Source organism: Chiloscyllium plagiosum, unplaced genomic scaffold (genome assembly GCF_037043375.1).
Source record: "Chiloscyllium plagiosum isolate Xiang-an unplaced genomic scaffold, Cpla_swu_hap1 HiC_scaffold_34, whole genome shotgun sequence".
NCBI classification, from domain to species: domain Eukaryota; kingdom Metazoa; phylum Chordata; class Chondrichthyes; order Orectolobiformes; family Hemiscylliidae; genus Chiloscyllium; species Chiloscyllium plagiosum.
Window position 1 is genome coordinate 48,123,055 of NW_028270172.1, and position 15,268 is coordinate 48,138,322.

Here is a 15,268-nt window from a genome sequence, read left to right on the forward strand (position 1 = left end):
GGAGAGTTCACCCTGTGTCATAACAATAATATTAAAAGAAAAAACTTGTGTGGCCAGCAATAGTAATAGATTTGAGGATTGAGAAGTTTTAAAATACAGCAAAGGAAGACAAAGAAACTGACTAGGAAAGGGAGAATAGAATGAATGTAATCTAGCAAAAGCATGAAACTGGACTGCAAATGCTTCTATAGATATATAAAAAGGAACGGTTTGGCTCCACAGATATAGATCCATTGAAAGTGGAGTTACCAGCATTTATAATCTGCAATTGAGAAAAGGCAGAGAAGTTAATTGATTCTTTGTCAATTTTCAGGTGTAAGAAATTTCCCAAAATTAGGAATATAGGTGACTAGAAAGAAGGAGCAGTTAAAGGAAATTAGTGAGAAGGTTCTACTGAAAAAAATTAATGGGGCTGAAAGTTAAGTCCCAAGGATGTAATGTTCTGCATTTCAGTGTTGAAGACCGTGGATATACAGTTTATGCACTGTGATTTATCCTTCAAAACTCAACAGATTCTGAAATGACATCTGCAAATTGGAAGTTTGCAAATGTCACCACAAATTTGAGAAGAAGGAAAAATATCAAAGGAACAACAGATCAATTAGCTTTACATGAATAGTAGCATTTTTCCTACTGTTTCAGTGATAAATGGATAGTTATGGAGGGAGGGAAATTACATTATTTGCTAAAATGACCATTACAAATGGAGTATTGTGAGCATGTTGCTTATGAACTTGATAAAGGAGAATTGATGGATATAGGATATTTGAATTTGCAGAAGGTTTTTCATAAAATCACCATGTGAAGTTTATTCACAAAATTAAAGCGCACAGTACACAAGGTAACGTACTGGCATGAATTAAGGATTGGCTAACCGTTTGAAAACAGGAAAAGTAAGTGTCTCATTCTCGCATTGGCAGGCTATAGCTAGTGAGATTAGTACTTGGGTCTCAGCTGTTTTCAATATACATCAATGATTTAGAGATGGGGGTCACATTTAATATTTCCAGATTTGCATTTAACAGAAAGCTAAGCAATGTTTTATTTTACATTATCATAACACATTTGGGAGGATTTTGACAGGCTTTGTAATGCAGCAGGAACATGGTATATATAATTTAATGTGCAATAATGAAAGGTTTTCTACTTTGGTAGGAAGAATAGATTTAGAGTTCTCCTTGTAGTGAGAAATTGGAAAGTATAGATGTGCAAAGTGACATGGGTGTCCATGGCCCTAAGTTTCTGAAAACCAACGTGCAGGTGCGGTAAGCTATTTCAGAAGTCAGATGGAATCTCAGCCTTTATTGCGAGAGGCTTTGAGTTGTGAAGTCTTGCTCCAATAGAGTCATAGAGGTGTACAGCATGGAAGCAGATCCTTCGGTCCAACTCGACTATGCTGACCAAATATCTTAACCTAATCTAATCCAATTTGCCAGCACTTGGACCATATCCGTCTAAACCCTTCCTATTCATATACCCATCCAGATACCTTTTTAAATGTTGCAATTGTACCAGCCTCCACCACTTCCTCTGGCAGCTCATTCCATACATGCATCATCCTCTGCATGAAAAAGTTGCCCCTTAGGTCCATTTTAAATCTTTTCCCCCTCACCCTAAACCTATATCTTCTAGTTCTGGACTCCTCCTCCCCCCCCCCCCCCCCCCCCCCCTCCGACCCCAGGGAAAAGACCTTATTTATTTATCCTATCCCCTCGTGATTTTATAAACTTCTATAAGGTCACTCCTAAGCCTCCGCTCCAGGGAAACTGCCCCAGCCTGTTCAGCCTCTCCCTATAATTCAAATGGATAGGAGCTTGACAAAGATAGCACTTGGAGTACAGTGAATGGTTTTGGTCTCATTATTTCAATTGAAGATATTGCCATAGAAGGAGTAAAGCAGAGTTTCACCAGATTTGTTGCTGGAATGACGAGACTTTCCCATGAAGAGATTGGGCAAATTTTCAAGGAATGAGAGATGATCTCATTGAAACTTCCAAAATATTTAAAGATATAGAAAGAATAGATGCAGGCAGGATGATCCCCCAGTTGGGGCACCCAGAACTGGGAGTACAGTTTAAAAATAAGAGTGTCATTCAGTTCCGAGATGAGGAGACACTGGCTGTTTGACAATTTTATCCAAAGTAATAAAAATAATAATCAAAGTTTTTTTATATAAAGCTTTCAAGGTACCACAGTACACAGCTAAGAGCACCAAGACGACCAAAAACTCAAAGCATTTTTTATGATTTTTTTAATATCTTGATAGCTGTTCAGCACTTTCAAGCTTTGCTTTCTTGCTCAATGATGAGATTTGTTTTCTTGGTTACATTTCATTTGCAGGTGCAGAAAAGCAAAAACTTGTTGTTTGAGGACAGTTCAGTATTTCACTTAACGTTGTTGTATCACAGCCATTACTAGAGAAGACATAGAAAAATTTGCGTACTTTCTTAGAATCCCTACAGTGTGAAAGGAGGCCATTTGGCCCAACCCTATGAAGAGCATCTCACCCAGTCCCAACCTCTTACCCTATCCCTGTAACCCTGTATTTCCCATGGCTAACCCACTTTGCTTGCACGTCCCTGGTCACTGAGTAGTTTAGCATGGCCAATCCACCTAACCTGCACATCTTTGGACTGTGGGAGGAAACTTGAGCACCTGGAGGAAACATGGGGAGAATGTGCAAACTTCACACTGCTGCCTGAGAATGGAATTGAACCCGGGTCCCTGATGCTGTGAGCCACTGAGGCACTGTGCTGCTTCCGAAGGAACTTCTAAGACTGCCTTGGGCAATTTTGTAGTTTATAATGCTGTTCTCTTTTTAAGCTTATTGCTATAAGCATCTGCTTTGATAGATTTAGATTACTTAGTGTGGAAACAGGCCCTTCGCCCCAACAAGTTCACACTAACCCTCCGAAGAGCAACCCACCCAGACCCTAACACTACGGTCAATTTAGCATGGCCAATTCATCTAACCTGCTCATTTTTGGACCGAGGGAGGAAACTGGAGCACCCGGAGGAAACCCCCACAGACACTGGGAGAATGTGCAAACTCCTCACAGACAGTTGCCTGAGGCGGGAATTGAACCCAGGTCTCTGGCGCTGTGAGGCAGCAGTGCTAACCACTGTGCCACCATGCTGCCCACTGTTGTTAAATCTAGTATATATACAATACCATGTGATTACTTAGTTGTCAGGGGAATAATTTGTATGATGGTGTGATTTATGGAAGTTGTCTACCAAGATATGCCATTAAACATGGGTGTTACATGTGCACTCAAAGGCAAGGTCACCATAATATTACCAGACCATGGGGCTGCGCTCTCTTTAGAGGTGGTGAAGGAATACAGTGAGGGTCACCATGCCTCAGGTGCGGAGAGAGGTTGATGGTAATCTCACACAGTGTGGAAACTGAACTAATGCTGCTGTTGTCGTCATTTTGTATCGCAAACCAACAAAACAAGCTTAACAACCTATAAACAGGTTTTTTTTTAACTGTTTCTTCTGTAAATATAATTTTAACTGCTCAAAATCAAAGATTTCCAAAAGATTGTGTACTATCTTTGAGTATTTTCAGAGTCCTGCAAGGGTAGCTACAACTTTGTAAGAGCAGCATTAAGGCATTCAGTCCCTCAAGCCTATTCCACTGTCATATTTGATCGTGATAAAGATGTGTCAAATCTACCTACTCACCTTGTTTGTTTTGGACTATTAAGTCAATATTAGGTATACTGAGGCATGAAAATTTGAAAATCCATAGTACAGCAGTAGTACTGAATGTCCTCTCTGGAGTTAAAACACTTTTAGGATACACAAAAATTGCATAGCTTTTCCTAAGTTAACAAAGCAAACAGGAATTGTCAAAATGCAGTTGAATTTGAATAAGCTGTTTGTCTCAAACTTCAACAATTTCCTGTTTTTAACGCTACTGTTTTGAAATGTTTCTTTTAGGATGAAGTTGTCAAGATATCATCAAACAACAAATTAGACATGAATTTGGAAAAAAGTAGAGTTCAAGAAATGGTAAGTTATGTTTTGTTGCTGAATGCACATTTTGTTGAGATTTTCTTAACTTTTGAAGGCTGGTAATGTTGAATGGCATTTCTATATAGGGTTGTTACCTATTTCTAATTTAGTTGCATTTCTAAATCTCGTGCAAGTTAGTTGCATTTGCAAATTGTTTATCTTGGAGACAGCTGATTGAGGTTGTAGCTTGATCATTTTGTAGGTTGCTGGAACGATGGGAGATTTAAATTTAAGAGTTCTGTGTGTGTGTGTGTATATGTGTGTGAGAGAGATGTATAAAAATCTGTATATAGAAGAAAAAAAAATAATGATTAAGAGCAGCAGTCAAATAAAGCAATTGAAATGCTGAACTGAATGGAAAACAGTACAAGTCAAAAAGGAATCATACTGAAACTATATGTTGCTGTAGATATGCTGCAATTTGAACACATTCTGGTCATCAAGGCCCAAAGCAACATTAAGGAATTTGGGTTGTTCCAAAGACGACTGCTGATGCTTATCCATCATACTGGATATGAGAATAAGGAACAGAATCTTGAATTTCATCTCTTTAGAAGGAGAAGAGAAAGATGTATAAAATTGTAATTGATTATGAAAACAGGACATCAGAAAATTATCGAAAAATAGTGAGACAGGTGGCACTGGTTGAATCAAGTAAAAGTCAAATTTGGAATAAGAACATCACATTTTCTTTAAAAGTAATGATCAATACTGACCCAGATTTCCATTCAGTAGAGTGGAAGGGCATGCTGCTGACTGAGGTTTAAACCACCCACTTAGCTCTTTAGGTTTGAGCTTCGGATCTATGTATTGGGCCCAGTTTGGATGAGTGGCAATCAGCATGTGAAGGCAGTTTCAAATAAAACAACAGTAAAGCTACGACCCCTTGTCATGAACTGCAAACTTGCGGTGTTATAAATGTTCTTCTCAAATCCACCACTGCAGACATCTCCTATACACACACAGGAGCGCACACGCACCTGTATAATGGGAAAAAGATAGGCAGGTGGGTGTTGTCAGGTGTGGATGGGGAGAGATGATGGGCAAGCTTTATTTGAAGTGATCGGATGGGCCAGTGGGCTGAGGAGTGGCCAATGGAGTTTAATTTAGATAAATGTGAGGTGTTGTATTTTAGTAAAGCAAATCAGAGCAGGACTTATACACTTAATGGTAACGTCCTGGGGAGTGTTGCTGAACAAAGAGACCTTGGAATGAAGGTTCACAGTTTCTTGAAGGTAGAGTCACTAAGATAGTGAAGAAGGCATTTGGTATGCTTTCCTTTTATTGGTCAGAGCATTGAGTATAGGAGTTGGGAGGTCATGTTGAGGCTGTACAGGACATTGGTTAGGCCACTTTTGGAATATTGTGTGCAGTTCTGGACTCCTTCCTATTGGAAGGATGTTATGAAACTTGAAAGGGTGACATTATAGAGGTTTATAAAATTGAGGACGTGGATAGGATAAATAGGCAAAGCCTTTTCCCTGGGGTGTGGAGTCCAGAGCTAGAGGGCATGGGTTTAGGGTGAGATGGGAAAGATATAAATGGGACCTAAGGAGCAACTTTTCCACACAGAGGGTGGTGTGTGTACAGAATGTGCTGCCAGAAGTGGTGCAGGCTGGTACAATTACTGCATTTAAAATGCATCTGGATGGGTACATGAATAGGAAGAGTTTAGCGGGATATGGGCCAATTGCTGGCAAATGGGAATAGATTAGGTTAGAATATCTGGTCGGCATGGTTGAATTGAACCAAAGGATCTGTTTCTGTGCTAAATATTTCTTTGACTATGACTCTGTGGGGCAGGATTACTGGAGAGTGTTGAGTGGTAGGGAGCTTTTGGTTGCTGTTCTGCTGGAGTGTTTTGCCAATTTAATTTAGTTGTACTCCTGAGCATACTTTACATCTCCTAGGAAATACTCTAAAGTACATCAGTATGAAAACCAGTAAATCTGGGACGAGCAGTCCATGCCTGTATGTTTGTGGTCATCTCAGTCCGCTATTATAGGCAATTGGAGAAGGGCTTGTGCCCGAAACGTCAATTCTCCTGTTCCTTTGCTGCCTGACCTGCTGCACTTTTCCAGCAACACTTTTTTTTAAGCTCTGATCTCCAGCATCTGCAGTCCTCACCTTCTCCTAATTGGAGAGCAGTCTATACAAGATAAAACTGGTGTTCAGCAGTTTAAACTTTCTGCAAATGTACAATGCATGTTGACACTTTCTCAGTGTCCTAATGCACATCAACTCCAGTTCAGTTATTCATTTCTCCCTATATTAGAAGATGGAATTACACCAGCCCAGCAATTCCATTAAAGTTCAGCAAATCTATCCAGTAACTGTGCCATGTAATGAAGATTAGTTTGATTTCCTAACTAGTGCTTAGTTATGTTGAATGGTAGACCCAGGCTGCTTTTGTTGGAGGTAGTACTTATATTTCCATAAACGTGACCTAGAAAAAAAGTCCTTTGACATTTTTGTTGTCCTTTTTTTTTTGCATTTGTTGTCCTGCAAAAGCAAATAGTATGTATATTTCAATAGTTTGATCCATCATTTCAGTGTTCATTTTATTTTGTCTATTGCCCTTTTAGAGGCCAGTATCTGTCACATGTCTCACTGCTCTAATCAGACATGACATCACTATGAAGATGTTGTCATTGGGATCACGTATGGAGATGTGTTCTAAAAGTGAAAATCTAAGATTAAAAATATGAACTAGAAGTGAAAAGCATAATTTTTCACGGTTCTGTGTACAAGACCCCTTTATTTAAAAATGTGTGATATATTTATCTATATAGTTTTAAAAAATTTGTTTGACTGGGCAAGCTGTTGCCTGTCCCCAGTTGCTGCTTGAACTGTGTAACTAGCTAGGGTTATTTCGTAGGAGCAGTTAAGGGCCAACTATGGTTTTTTGGTCTGGCTGGAGTATGCCAGACCAAATAAGGGCAATAGATTCTTCCCAAAGGACATTACTGAACCAATTGGTTATTTATGAAAATCAGTTGGGATTACACAATAACCATTAGGTTATCTTTTTAATTGTAATTCTTTTTTAGTTAAATTTATATTTTGCCATCTATCATAATGGTACTCAAACATGTCATTAGGCCTTTAGCTTGGGCCTCAAGATTATTAGTTCAATGACATTGCCACTATGTTGCCATCTTCCTCTACTAATTAATTGCTCTGATATTCATTTCTTTGATTATAACAAAATCCTTTGTATTTTGAAGTTGAATGAAAAGATTTGTTTGCAACTGTTTCAATTAGTATCAAATTTTGTGTCTTGGGAGTAATCCAAAAATGGATGTTTTCTCCCTCACTTAGCATAGGCTTGACCATATGGGACTGAATGAATATCCCATCTCTAAGCAAAAATGGGAAGTTGTGCTTTTATATATCATGATTTTTTTCTTGCTTTTATATAAATACCTTACCCTTTAGTTGTGTAGCTAAAACCTGTTTTTAATACAGGAATAGCAAAGTAAATCTGTCATTTTTTTCCCTGCTTTAAACTTGGAGCATATTGAATCCTTTTTTCCTCTCATCTCAAAAGTCCATTTTTCTCAAAGACCAGTGACTTGAGTTCCTTATTTATCTGAATGTACAGTAAGGGTGCTTAAGCATTGCATACTGAAAAGACAAAAATTAATCACTAATGTTTAGACAGAGAGCTCAAGTTTTTTAGGGAGCCTCTGCTTGCTGTGCCAACGTAGTTTTATTGGTGGATATCATCATTCTACCAATAGCTTTGGGAAGACAGTAGTTTAGTAAACTGTCAAACAAACCTTTTGCAATTTCCTTGTGTGGAACCCCTCCTGACACAATTGCTTGATTAACTTTACCAGTCTTGCAGTTTATGGCAGAGTTTGCTAATTGATGAAAATCCTCATTCTTTAGGGGAATTAAATGTTGTATGTGCTCATTATTCTTCAGCTTTAGACAGGATTTTAATTTTATCTAGCTAGCTGATTCATTCTGAGAGCCATTACTGTTGAAATATTAACACTGTCTCTCGCTCCAAAGACATTGCCAGATCTGCTGAATTTCTCCAGCACTTTGTTTTTTGTTTTATTCCAAATCTCTGGATCTGCAAAATCTCCTTTTATCTTATTCATTCATTGGGTGAATTTAAAGAAAAGTCCTGAATGACTCCAGAGAGCATATTTGAAGCGAAGAAAGATCTTGGGCTTGGTGGCAGGGACATGGAGAATAGTAAACAAGTGATTGGAAGTTTCATCCCAAGTATTGTAATGCATTGGCTGATTGAGAAGTGGAATGCACTTTTCCACTATTATCTTTCAGCCCATCAGCACTTGAATCCCATCTTGTAAAACCACAATTTTAGTTACAAAAAGAGGCTTATAAGCGACACCCTTATCTGTTATGTTATCTGTGTTTAACAATGTTGGGATTCCATTACTAATGGCTATGGTAAATACACTATTGATCTGGAACGGAGCCATATAGACCAGGAAAGTCAAGTTTAGGTAATGTTTAATGGTGAATTAACTGATCTCAGTCTGAATATTAGTAAGGTTGTTGCAAATCGCCTCAGCATCTTTGATAAGAGAAAATCGTCTTGTGTTACCAAACTTAATTATTATCTAATGGCTCATGGTAGAAAATATATGTTGACTGAGGAGAGTAAGACAGAGGATTTATTCTGTTTCCACACACCTAAAAGCCTAATTTGGCTGTAAGCACCAGTCGGAGTTAAATGTGTTAAATAGCTGTATAATTGCAGTATAATGTTCTTGATTTTAGGCATGTCATAACTAATACATAAGGTGCCCAGCATTACCATGATGCATTTTATATTTTAGACTTGAGTATCAACATCTTGAAGGAAGTGAATTAGTTTTTAGAGGAAGAAGACTAGTCCCATAACTGCTTGAGAGAAGGATAATCAGTCCTTCTCTTACAGATTTGACTGTTTTCTCTTTTGACAATTTTTACATAGTAATTTCTGTTGCAGCAGGTTTGAGAGAAAAGGGCTTCACCTTTTAAAGCTGACTTGGTTCTGTAGCAAGAAGATGTTGATTCTGAGGATAAAGGAGACTTCCATTTTGCAGTTTATCTGATCAACTTCACCACTTCCCCATACAAATTTCTTATAGCTGATGGGTGTGATAGTTAAAAGATAGAAGCTAGTGCTATGTATGTTCTGTGTGATACTATTAGATGTAGTCGAGAGTGTGGTGTTGGAAAAGCACAGCAGGTCAGGCAGTATTAGAGGAGCAGGGGAATTGATGTTTCGGGCATAAACCCTTCATCATAATTGAGGCTCATCCCCGATACCCAAGCCTCATTTCTGATGAAGGGCTTATGCCTGAAACATGGATTCTCCTGCTGTGCTTTTCCAGCACCATGCAGTCGACTCTGATCCCCATCCAGCATCTGCAGACCTCACTGTCTCCTACTATTAGATATAGTAAGGTATCCCATTTGTCTTTGTACCTAAGCCTCAAATTAAGTGAAATCTGCTGATTTACTGTTTAATTTTATAATTAATAAACTTGACTTATGCTTTTATGTTGCCTGATGGTATTTATTCTCTTTTCCATATAAACTAGATTTGAATTAATTTCATGTAAATAATCTGACAACATTTCTGTGTGTACCGTGTATATAAAATTAATAATCTGAGACATGGGAGTGATGACATGCTTTCAAGAAGAGAATTTACTGTCAGCCGGGAGCAAAGTATTTGATGCACTACATTTGCAACTATGTATGCCAAGTTTAGAACACATTGTGTAATACTCAATGGACCTTTTCATAGCAAATACATCTATAAGAATTTTAGTTTATTTTTTCTAAAGAACATGATGTATTCTCACTACTTGTTGCAAAATGATGTAATGTCCTTGAGAGCATTGTTTAAATATAGTTTAATACACTAATTTGTTTACATAGAAGCTCAGTTTTTTTAACATGATAAAACATCTAGACACCAATACTAAACAACACAGCTCTTATTTGTACTTGGTAATCTACTACTGGTGTTATTTTCAGTATTACTTGTGACACTTTTTATCTGTCTCTACAGTTAACGGGGCATGAAAGGAGAGTACTGGAAACCAGAGCTGATATAGTTGAGTTGGTGAGAATTGTCTTTGAAAACTTAATTTTACATTTTGTACCTTGCACGGTCTTACTGCCTTTCATGAATTGAGGGCTAGAATTGAAAGACTTACTTTTGTACTGCACTTTTCATGATCCTGAATGTCTTAAAGCACCTTCTAGCCAAGTGGACTACTTTTGAAGCATGGGAGTGTAGGTAACATGGCACCCAATTTGCTCAAAATATCCATCAACAGCAATGATCAAATCTGTTTGTGATCTTGATTGAGGGAAAGGTACTGGTGAGGACACCAGGAAGAAAAAACCCTACCTTTTGGGGTATTACCATGGAATTTTTAAAAAAAAAATTTATATGATGACAGATTGTCCTCTGTTTAATCTTTCATCCAAAGATGACACCTCTGATAGTTTAGTGCTTCCTTGGTTAAGCACTGGAGTATCAACCTTGATATCTGTTTCCAAATTCTTGAACTTGAGTGGGACTTGAACCTGAACTTAGAAGCTGACACTCTATTGAGTAGTTCAGTTCCTGACTCTGTTCATAATGGTCTCTGACATTAAGCACACCAATAGATATACATAATATTTTTATTATATAAACTGTCTAATGTCACTGCCAGAGGTTTGATGTGATTCCTACCTAACTTACAGCATTCACAGCAAAACCGAGCTGTGACTCAAATAAATCGAAAGATAGACACTGAAGTAGCAGGACTGAAAACTCTGTTAGAGTCTCACAAACTTGACACAATTAAATATTTAGCAGGTAAGAAAACTGTTTATTAAATTGGTAGCAATTACTGTACAAGTTGTAAATTCTGGTATGTGCACCTGGATGTGGGGGAGGGTGATCAGGTGTACATTAGTCACAACGTTTGTAGCATATCTGGCACTGAAATTAGGTGGGATACAAATAAAGAATGATTGAAAGAAAGGTACTTTTATACTAGTTGCTTGTTACTTTTTAAAAAAAAAAAAATTGTTCACAATTATTCATGAGATGTGGACATTGCTGGCATGGCCAGCATTTATTGCCCATCTGTGATTGCAGTGTTGGTGAGCTGTCACCTTGGGCTGAAGAAACACACCTAGTCCTGTTGGGAAGGGAGTTCCAGAACTTTGTGTGACATTGAAGGAATGGTGATAAGGTTTCATGCCAGAATGATGTGTTTCACTTGGAGGGGACCATTACTCCAGGTGGTGTTCCAATCAATCTGCATTACTACTTCTAGTCGTAGAGGCCATAGATTTGGCGCATACCTTTAAGGAACCTTGATAGGCTACTGCAGTACATCTTGCAAATGGTAAAATGTGATAAGCAGGCAAAAGATTGTTTTCAGATGTACTTGTTAACTTGAATTGTTTGTAATCTCCAAGAATATTTTTGATAGTATCAGTACCGTAGTCATCATATTTTCAGACGTCTTAAAGATCTGTGACATGTTGGTTAAAGAACTTTCACTTTGTGGCTTGTTTTGTTCAAATCATAATATGCTACATGTCTGCTGTTTCTCCTGTTTGTTACCAAAATTGTCTCCTTTATTCCAATGGCAGAATCAGAGGCACTGATTTTCATGGGTCGATGATTTATTTATCGGAATAAAGAACCAGTTTTAGCAAAGTAAATGAGTACTCTGCATGTGGAGGATGATCCCTGTTGTAATTAATTAATTACAAGTTAAATTAATTTTCATTTTTGAAGAACTGTCAAGCTATTCAAATGGTGTATATTTAAAATCTGCTATTGATCTTTATCTTGATGGGTGTTTCCTTGTAGGTTCCGTTTTCACCTGTCTTACCATAGTACTTGGATTTTATCGTCTCTGGGTATGAAATTTAATCGCCCACTGGAACTTAGTTTTCATCTTCAAGTTATCAGGAAAAGGAGCCGTAGTGATTTAAATAAAAAGCAGAGATACAATCATTTGAGAAGGTTTGAATGCCTTAATCAAGATTTTTATGTATTAATTTACTTCAAAAAAGTGTAAAAAGAGTTTGTACTGTAATATATCAAATCGTAATTTTGTTACCAAATTTGTTGATAAAATGTGTATCACTTCTGGTGATGTAAATTAAGGATTGCACCTGTAAATTTTGTATTAAAATGTTTTGCATTTATTTTACTGTACTTTTATTTACTTTCCTCAATCAAATTTTTCTCTTCTGTTGAGCAATCACAATTGTTATCAAAGCATTCATAATTGCAGTATTGTACAAGTTCAAATATTGCTCTTTGTGAGGAATATCTTTGGATTCAAGGATATTTGCTTTAAAGCAAAAATGCTTCTAGGAGCTGGTTAAGAAGTGAAGAGAAAAGTTTGTAATGTTTTCACATCTCCAGAGGGAAAAAAAGCAAGAATTGAAAAGTCACATTTTTGCATCTGCTTATATTGTTTCCAATTAATTTAACATAGCTCATGACTGTTCAGGAATAATTTGATAAACTGTCATTTGCTAATGCTGGGATTAATGTCATAGCAAAACCACTTAAGGAATGATCTGTTGGTTCCCAGTGGTTCTGGAAAATTGCACCAATGAATTGTGTGCATAGTGCAGCTGTTTCAACCAGTATAGTTTCACATCTTGATGTCCATGATTTCATAGAACCTGGCTCTGCAGAATTTCATACTAAGAGTGGAAAGGGTGTAGATTATGTATAGAAGCACAACAAAAGCCTTATGATTAATTCTGTGGAGGTTAAGTGGGAGGTGTAGGTCCTTGACAGAACCCCACCCCCCACTTCTTCACCTTCCACCCCACCAGCCTCCAGTTACAACGCACCATCCTTTACCATTTCCACCACATGCAGTTGGACCCCGCCCCACCTCTATCAGCATTCCGCAGAGACCATTCCCTCTCAGACACCCTTGTTCGGTCCATGCCCCCACAAACTCACCCTTCACCCCCGGCATCTTCCCTTGCCATTGCAAGATGTGTACATCCCACGCCCACACCACCACCTCACCTCCGTCCGTGGCCCCAAAGGATCCTTCCACATCTGCACATCCAAACACCACCTCTGATGTGTCTGTTGCTTTCGATGTGGTCCCCTCTATATTCAGGAGACAGGACGTCAACTTGCGGAACGTTTCAGAGAAGATCTCCAGGGAACACACACCAATCAACCCACCACCTTGTGGCTGAACACTTCAACTCCTCCTCTCACTCCACCAAGGACATGCAAGTCCTGGGCCCCCTCCACCGCCAAATTCTCTAGCCACCTGACACCTAGAGGAAGAACGCCTCAACCCTTCTCATTTATATCTCAGCTCACTTGCCCCAACCCCTACCCCCACCTCTCCATTCCTGATGAAGACTTCTGACTGAAAGGTACACTCTTCTGCTCCTCAGATGCTGCCTGACTGGCTGTGCTTTTCCAGCATCACACTCTTTGACCCCACTGTTTAATTTACATTTACTAATTTAGCAGAAAAATGTCTTGACCTTCTGGATATTAAATCTAGAAACATAATTTTGAGCTATTGGAAATGGGGTAGCATTTTGTTATTTCTTAATTTGCAATAAATTGGGGCAGTGAAATACCTTTCAAGGTTTGAATGTCACATGTTTTGGTCTATACCCAGACTCTGTTCAGAATCATGTTGGTTCGTAAATTTGAGCCTGGGCAGAACTAAAGGTGGTAAATTTTACTTCAGCAATGAGGAACAATGAGAAAACTGGACATGATTTTCAATTCCAAAAGAAAAACTAAAAGAATTTGCGCATGCTGGAAATCAAACAAAAATGAAGCGTAGGGTGTAGGTTTGATATCCAGACGTTTCATTACCTGGCTAGGTAACATCAGTGGCGACCTCCAAGTGAAGCGAAGCTGTTGTCTCCTGCTTTCTGTTTATATGTTTGTCCTGGATGGGGTTCCTGGGACATGGCAAATCTGGCGGTATCTGTGAAGAGAAATCGTTTAACATTTTGGCTTTGTGACAACTCTACCCGATGAACCCTGCTCGCAAGTATATGCACGAGTTTAGGTTTAGTGCTGCAGTAAGTCTTCCTTGGTAATCAATATCCACATCTACATTCCTAGATGCAGAAAATTCACGTATCATGAGGTGCAAGAAGACATCAGATGCATGAGGAGTTTTCCCAGTGGAATTCATTCCTTCAGGAAAAGCAAACATTTACTAAAATACTTGAATTTTCTTCTTATTTTTACCTTTGAGAGGTAATACAGTATTAACTTTGAACCTCTGCTATTTCAGTATAATGGCAATGGTTGCAGTTTCTTTGGTTAAAATTTAAAGTTGCTGCTTAGTTTGCATGTGGCTTTTGTTTCTGCCTTAAGGTCTTTTTAAATTCCTTGCATTTAATGTTGAAATTTTGACTATCTGCTTCTGCAGTTCTATCCTGTTCACCTAAACATAACATGCATATAACTAATCAATAAAAAGGATGAAGTGCATTTTAACAGGATATATTAATATTGACTTGTGTTCATTATTATGATAATTGAAGATTATTTTTGTTTTTGTAATGAAAGCTGGGTGGAAAGTTTAGAGTGATCAATAGATTGACACGGTGGCTCAGTGGTTAGCACTGCTGCCTCCTATCACCAGCGTCCCAGGTTCAATTCCAGCGACTGTCTGTGTGGAATTTCCACATTCTCCTCCAGTTTCTTCCCACAGTCCAAAGGTGTGAATTGGCCATGCTAAATTGCCCATAGTGTTAGGTGCATTAGTCAGAGGGAAATGATTCTGGGTGGGTTACTCTGCAGAGGGTCGGTGTGGACTTGTTGGGCCGAAGAGCCTGTTTCCACACTGTAGGGAATCTATTCTCGAGTTTATTAACACTTTCCCATGGAAAACATTAATCAAAGTTAACTTAGGCAATAATATGTCAAATAAATAGGCTGTGGCAAGATCATCTGTAACAATCTTTACAAAATTTCAACATAACAAAGTTTGTTTTTATCTGGTGAAAGATATGGAAGAAGAGAAAAGCAAATTTGATTCTTCAGTCTTAACATCTCACAAGTAATATGTTATTTGCAAAAGGGAGCTGCAGACTGCCATGTTGTTTGGTGATCTCTGAGGGAACTGTGGCCATTGTGGAACTCCACCTACACCCGCAATCTCCTTTGTTCTCCTCCAAATTTAGTTTTATAAGGTTTTCAAGCTTCAAAATGGGATCACAATCAGGAAAGCTTTGA

At 38.3% G+C, this 15,268-nt stretch overlaps 1 protein-coding gene across 3 annotated transcripts in view; it reads left to right on the forward strand.

Annotated features, from left to right (window-relative positions):
• Window positions 1-14,532, forward strand: part of LOC122564330 (mitochondrial calcium uniporter regulator 1-like) — a 35,315-nt gene extending 20,783 nt beyond the window's left edge. The window contains exons 6-10 of one of the 3 annotated variants that reach the window (XR_006315872.2): window positions 3,949-4,020; window positions 10,070-10,123; window positions 10,756-10,870; window positions 11,882-12,037; window positions 14,147-14,532. Coding sequence is in view for 2 of the 3 variants with exons in the window: in XM_043719047.2 (XP_043574982.2) it covers window positions 3,949-4,020; window positions 10,070-10,123; window positions 10,756-10,870; window positions 11,882-11,937 (297 nt within the window). In the remaining variant the exon portion in view is untranslated. Of the gene's footprint in view, window positions 1-3,948; window positions 4,021-10,069; window positions 10,124-10,755; window positions 10,871-11,881; window positions 12,224-14,146 lie in introns of those variants that run through there. The other 2 variants (XM_043719047.2, XM_043719048.2) reach the window with 2 other exon arrangements.
• The last annotated feature ends 736 nt before the right edge of the window (window positions 14,533-15,268 follow it).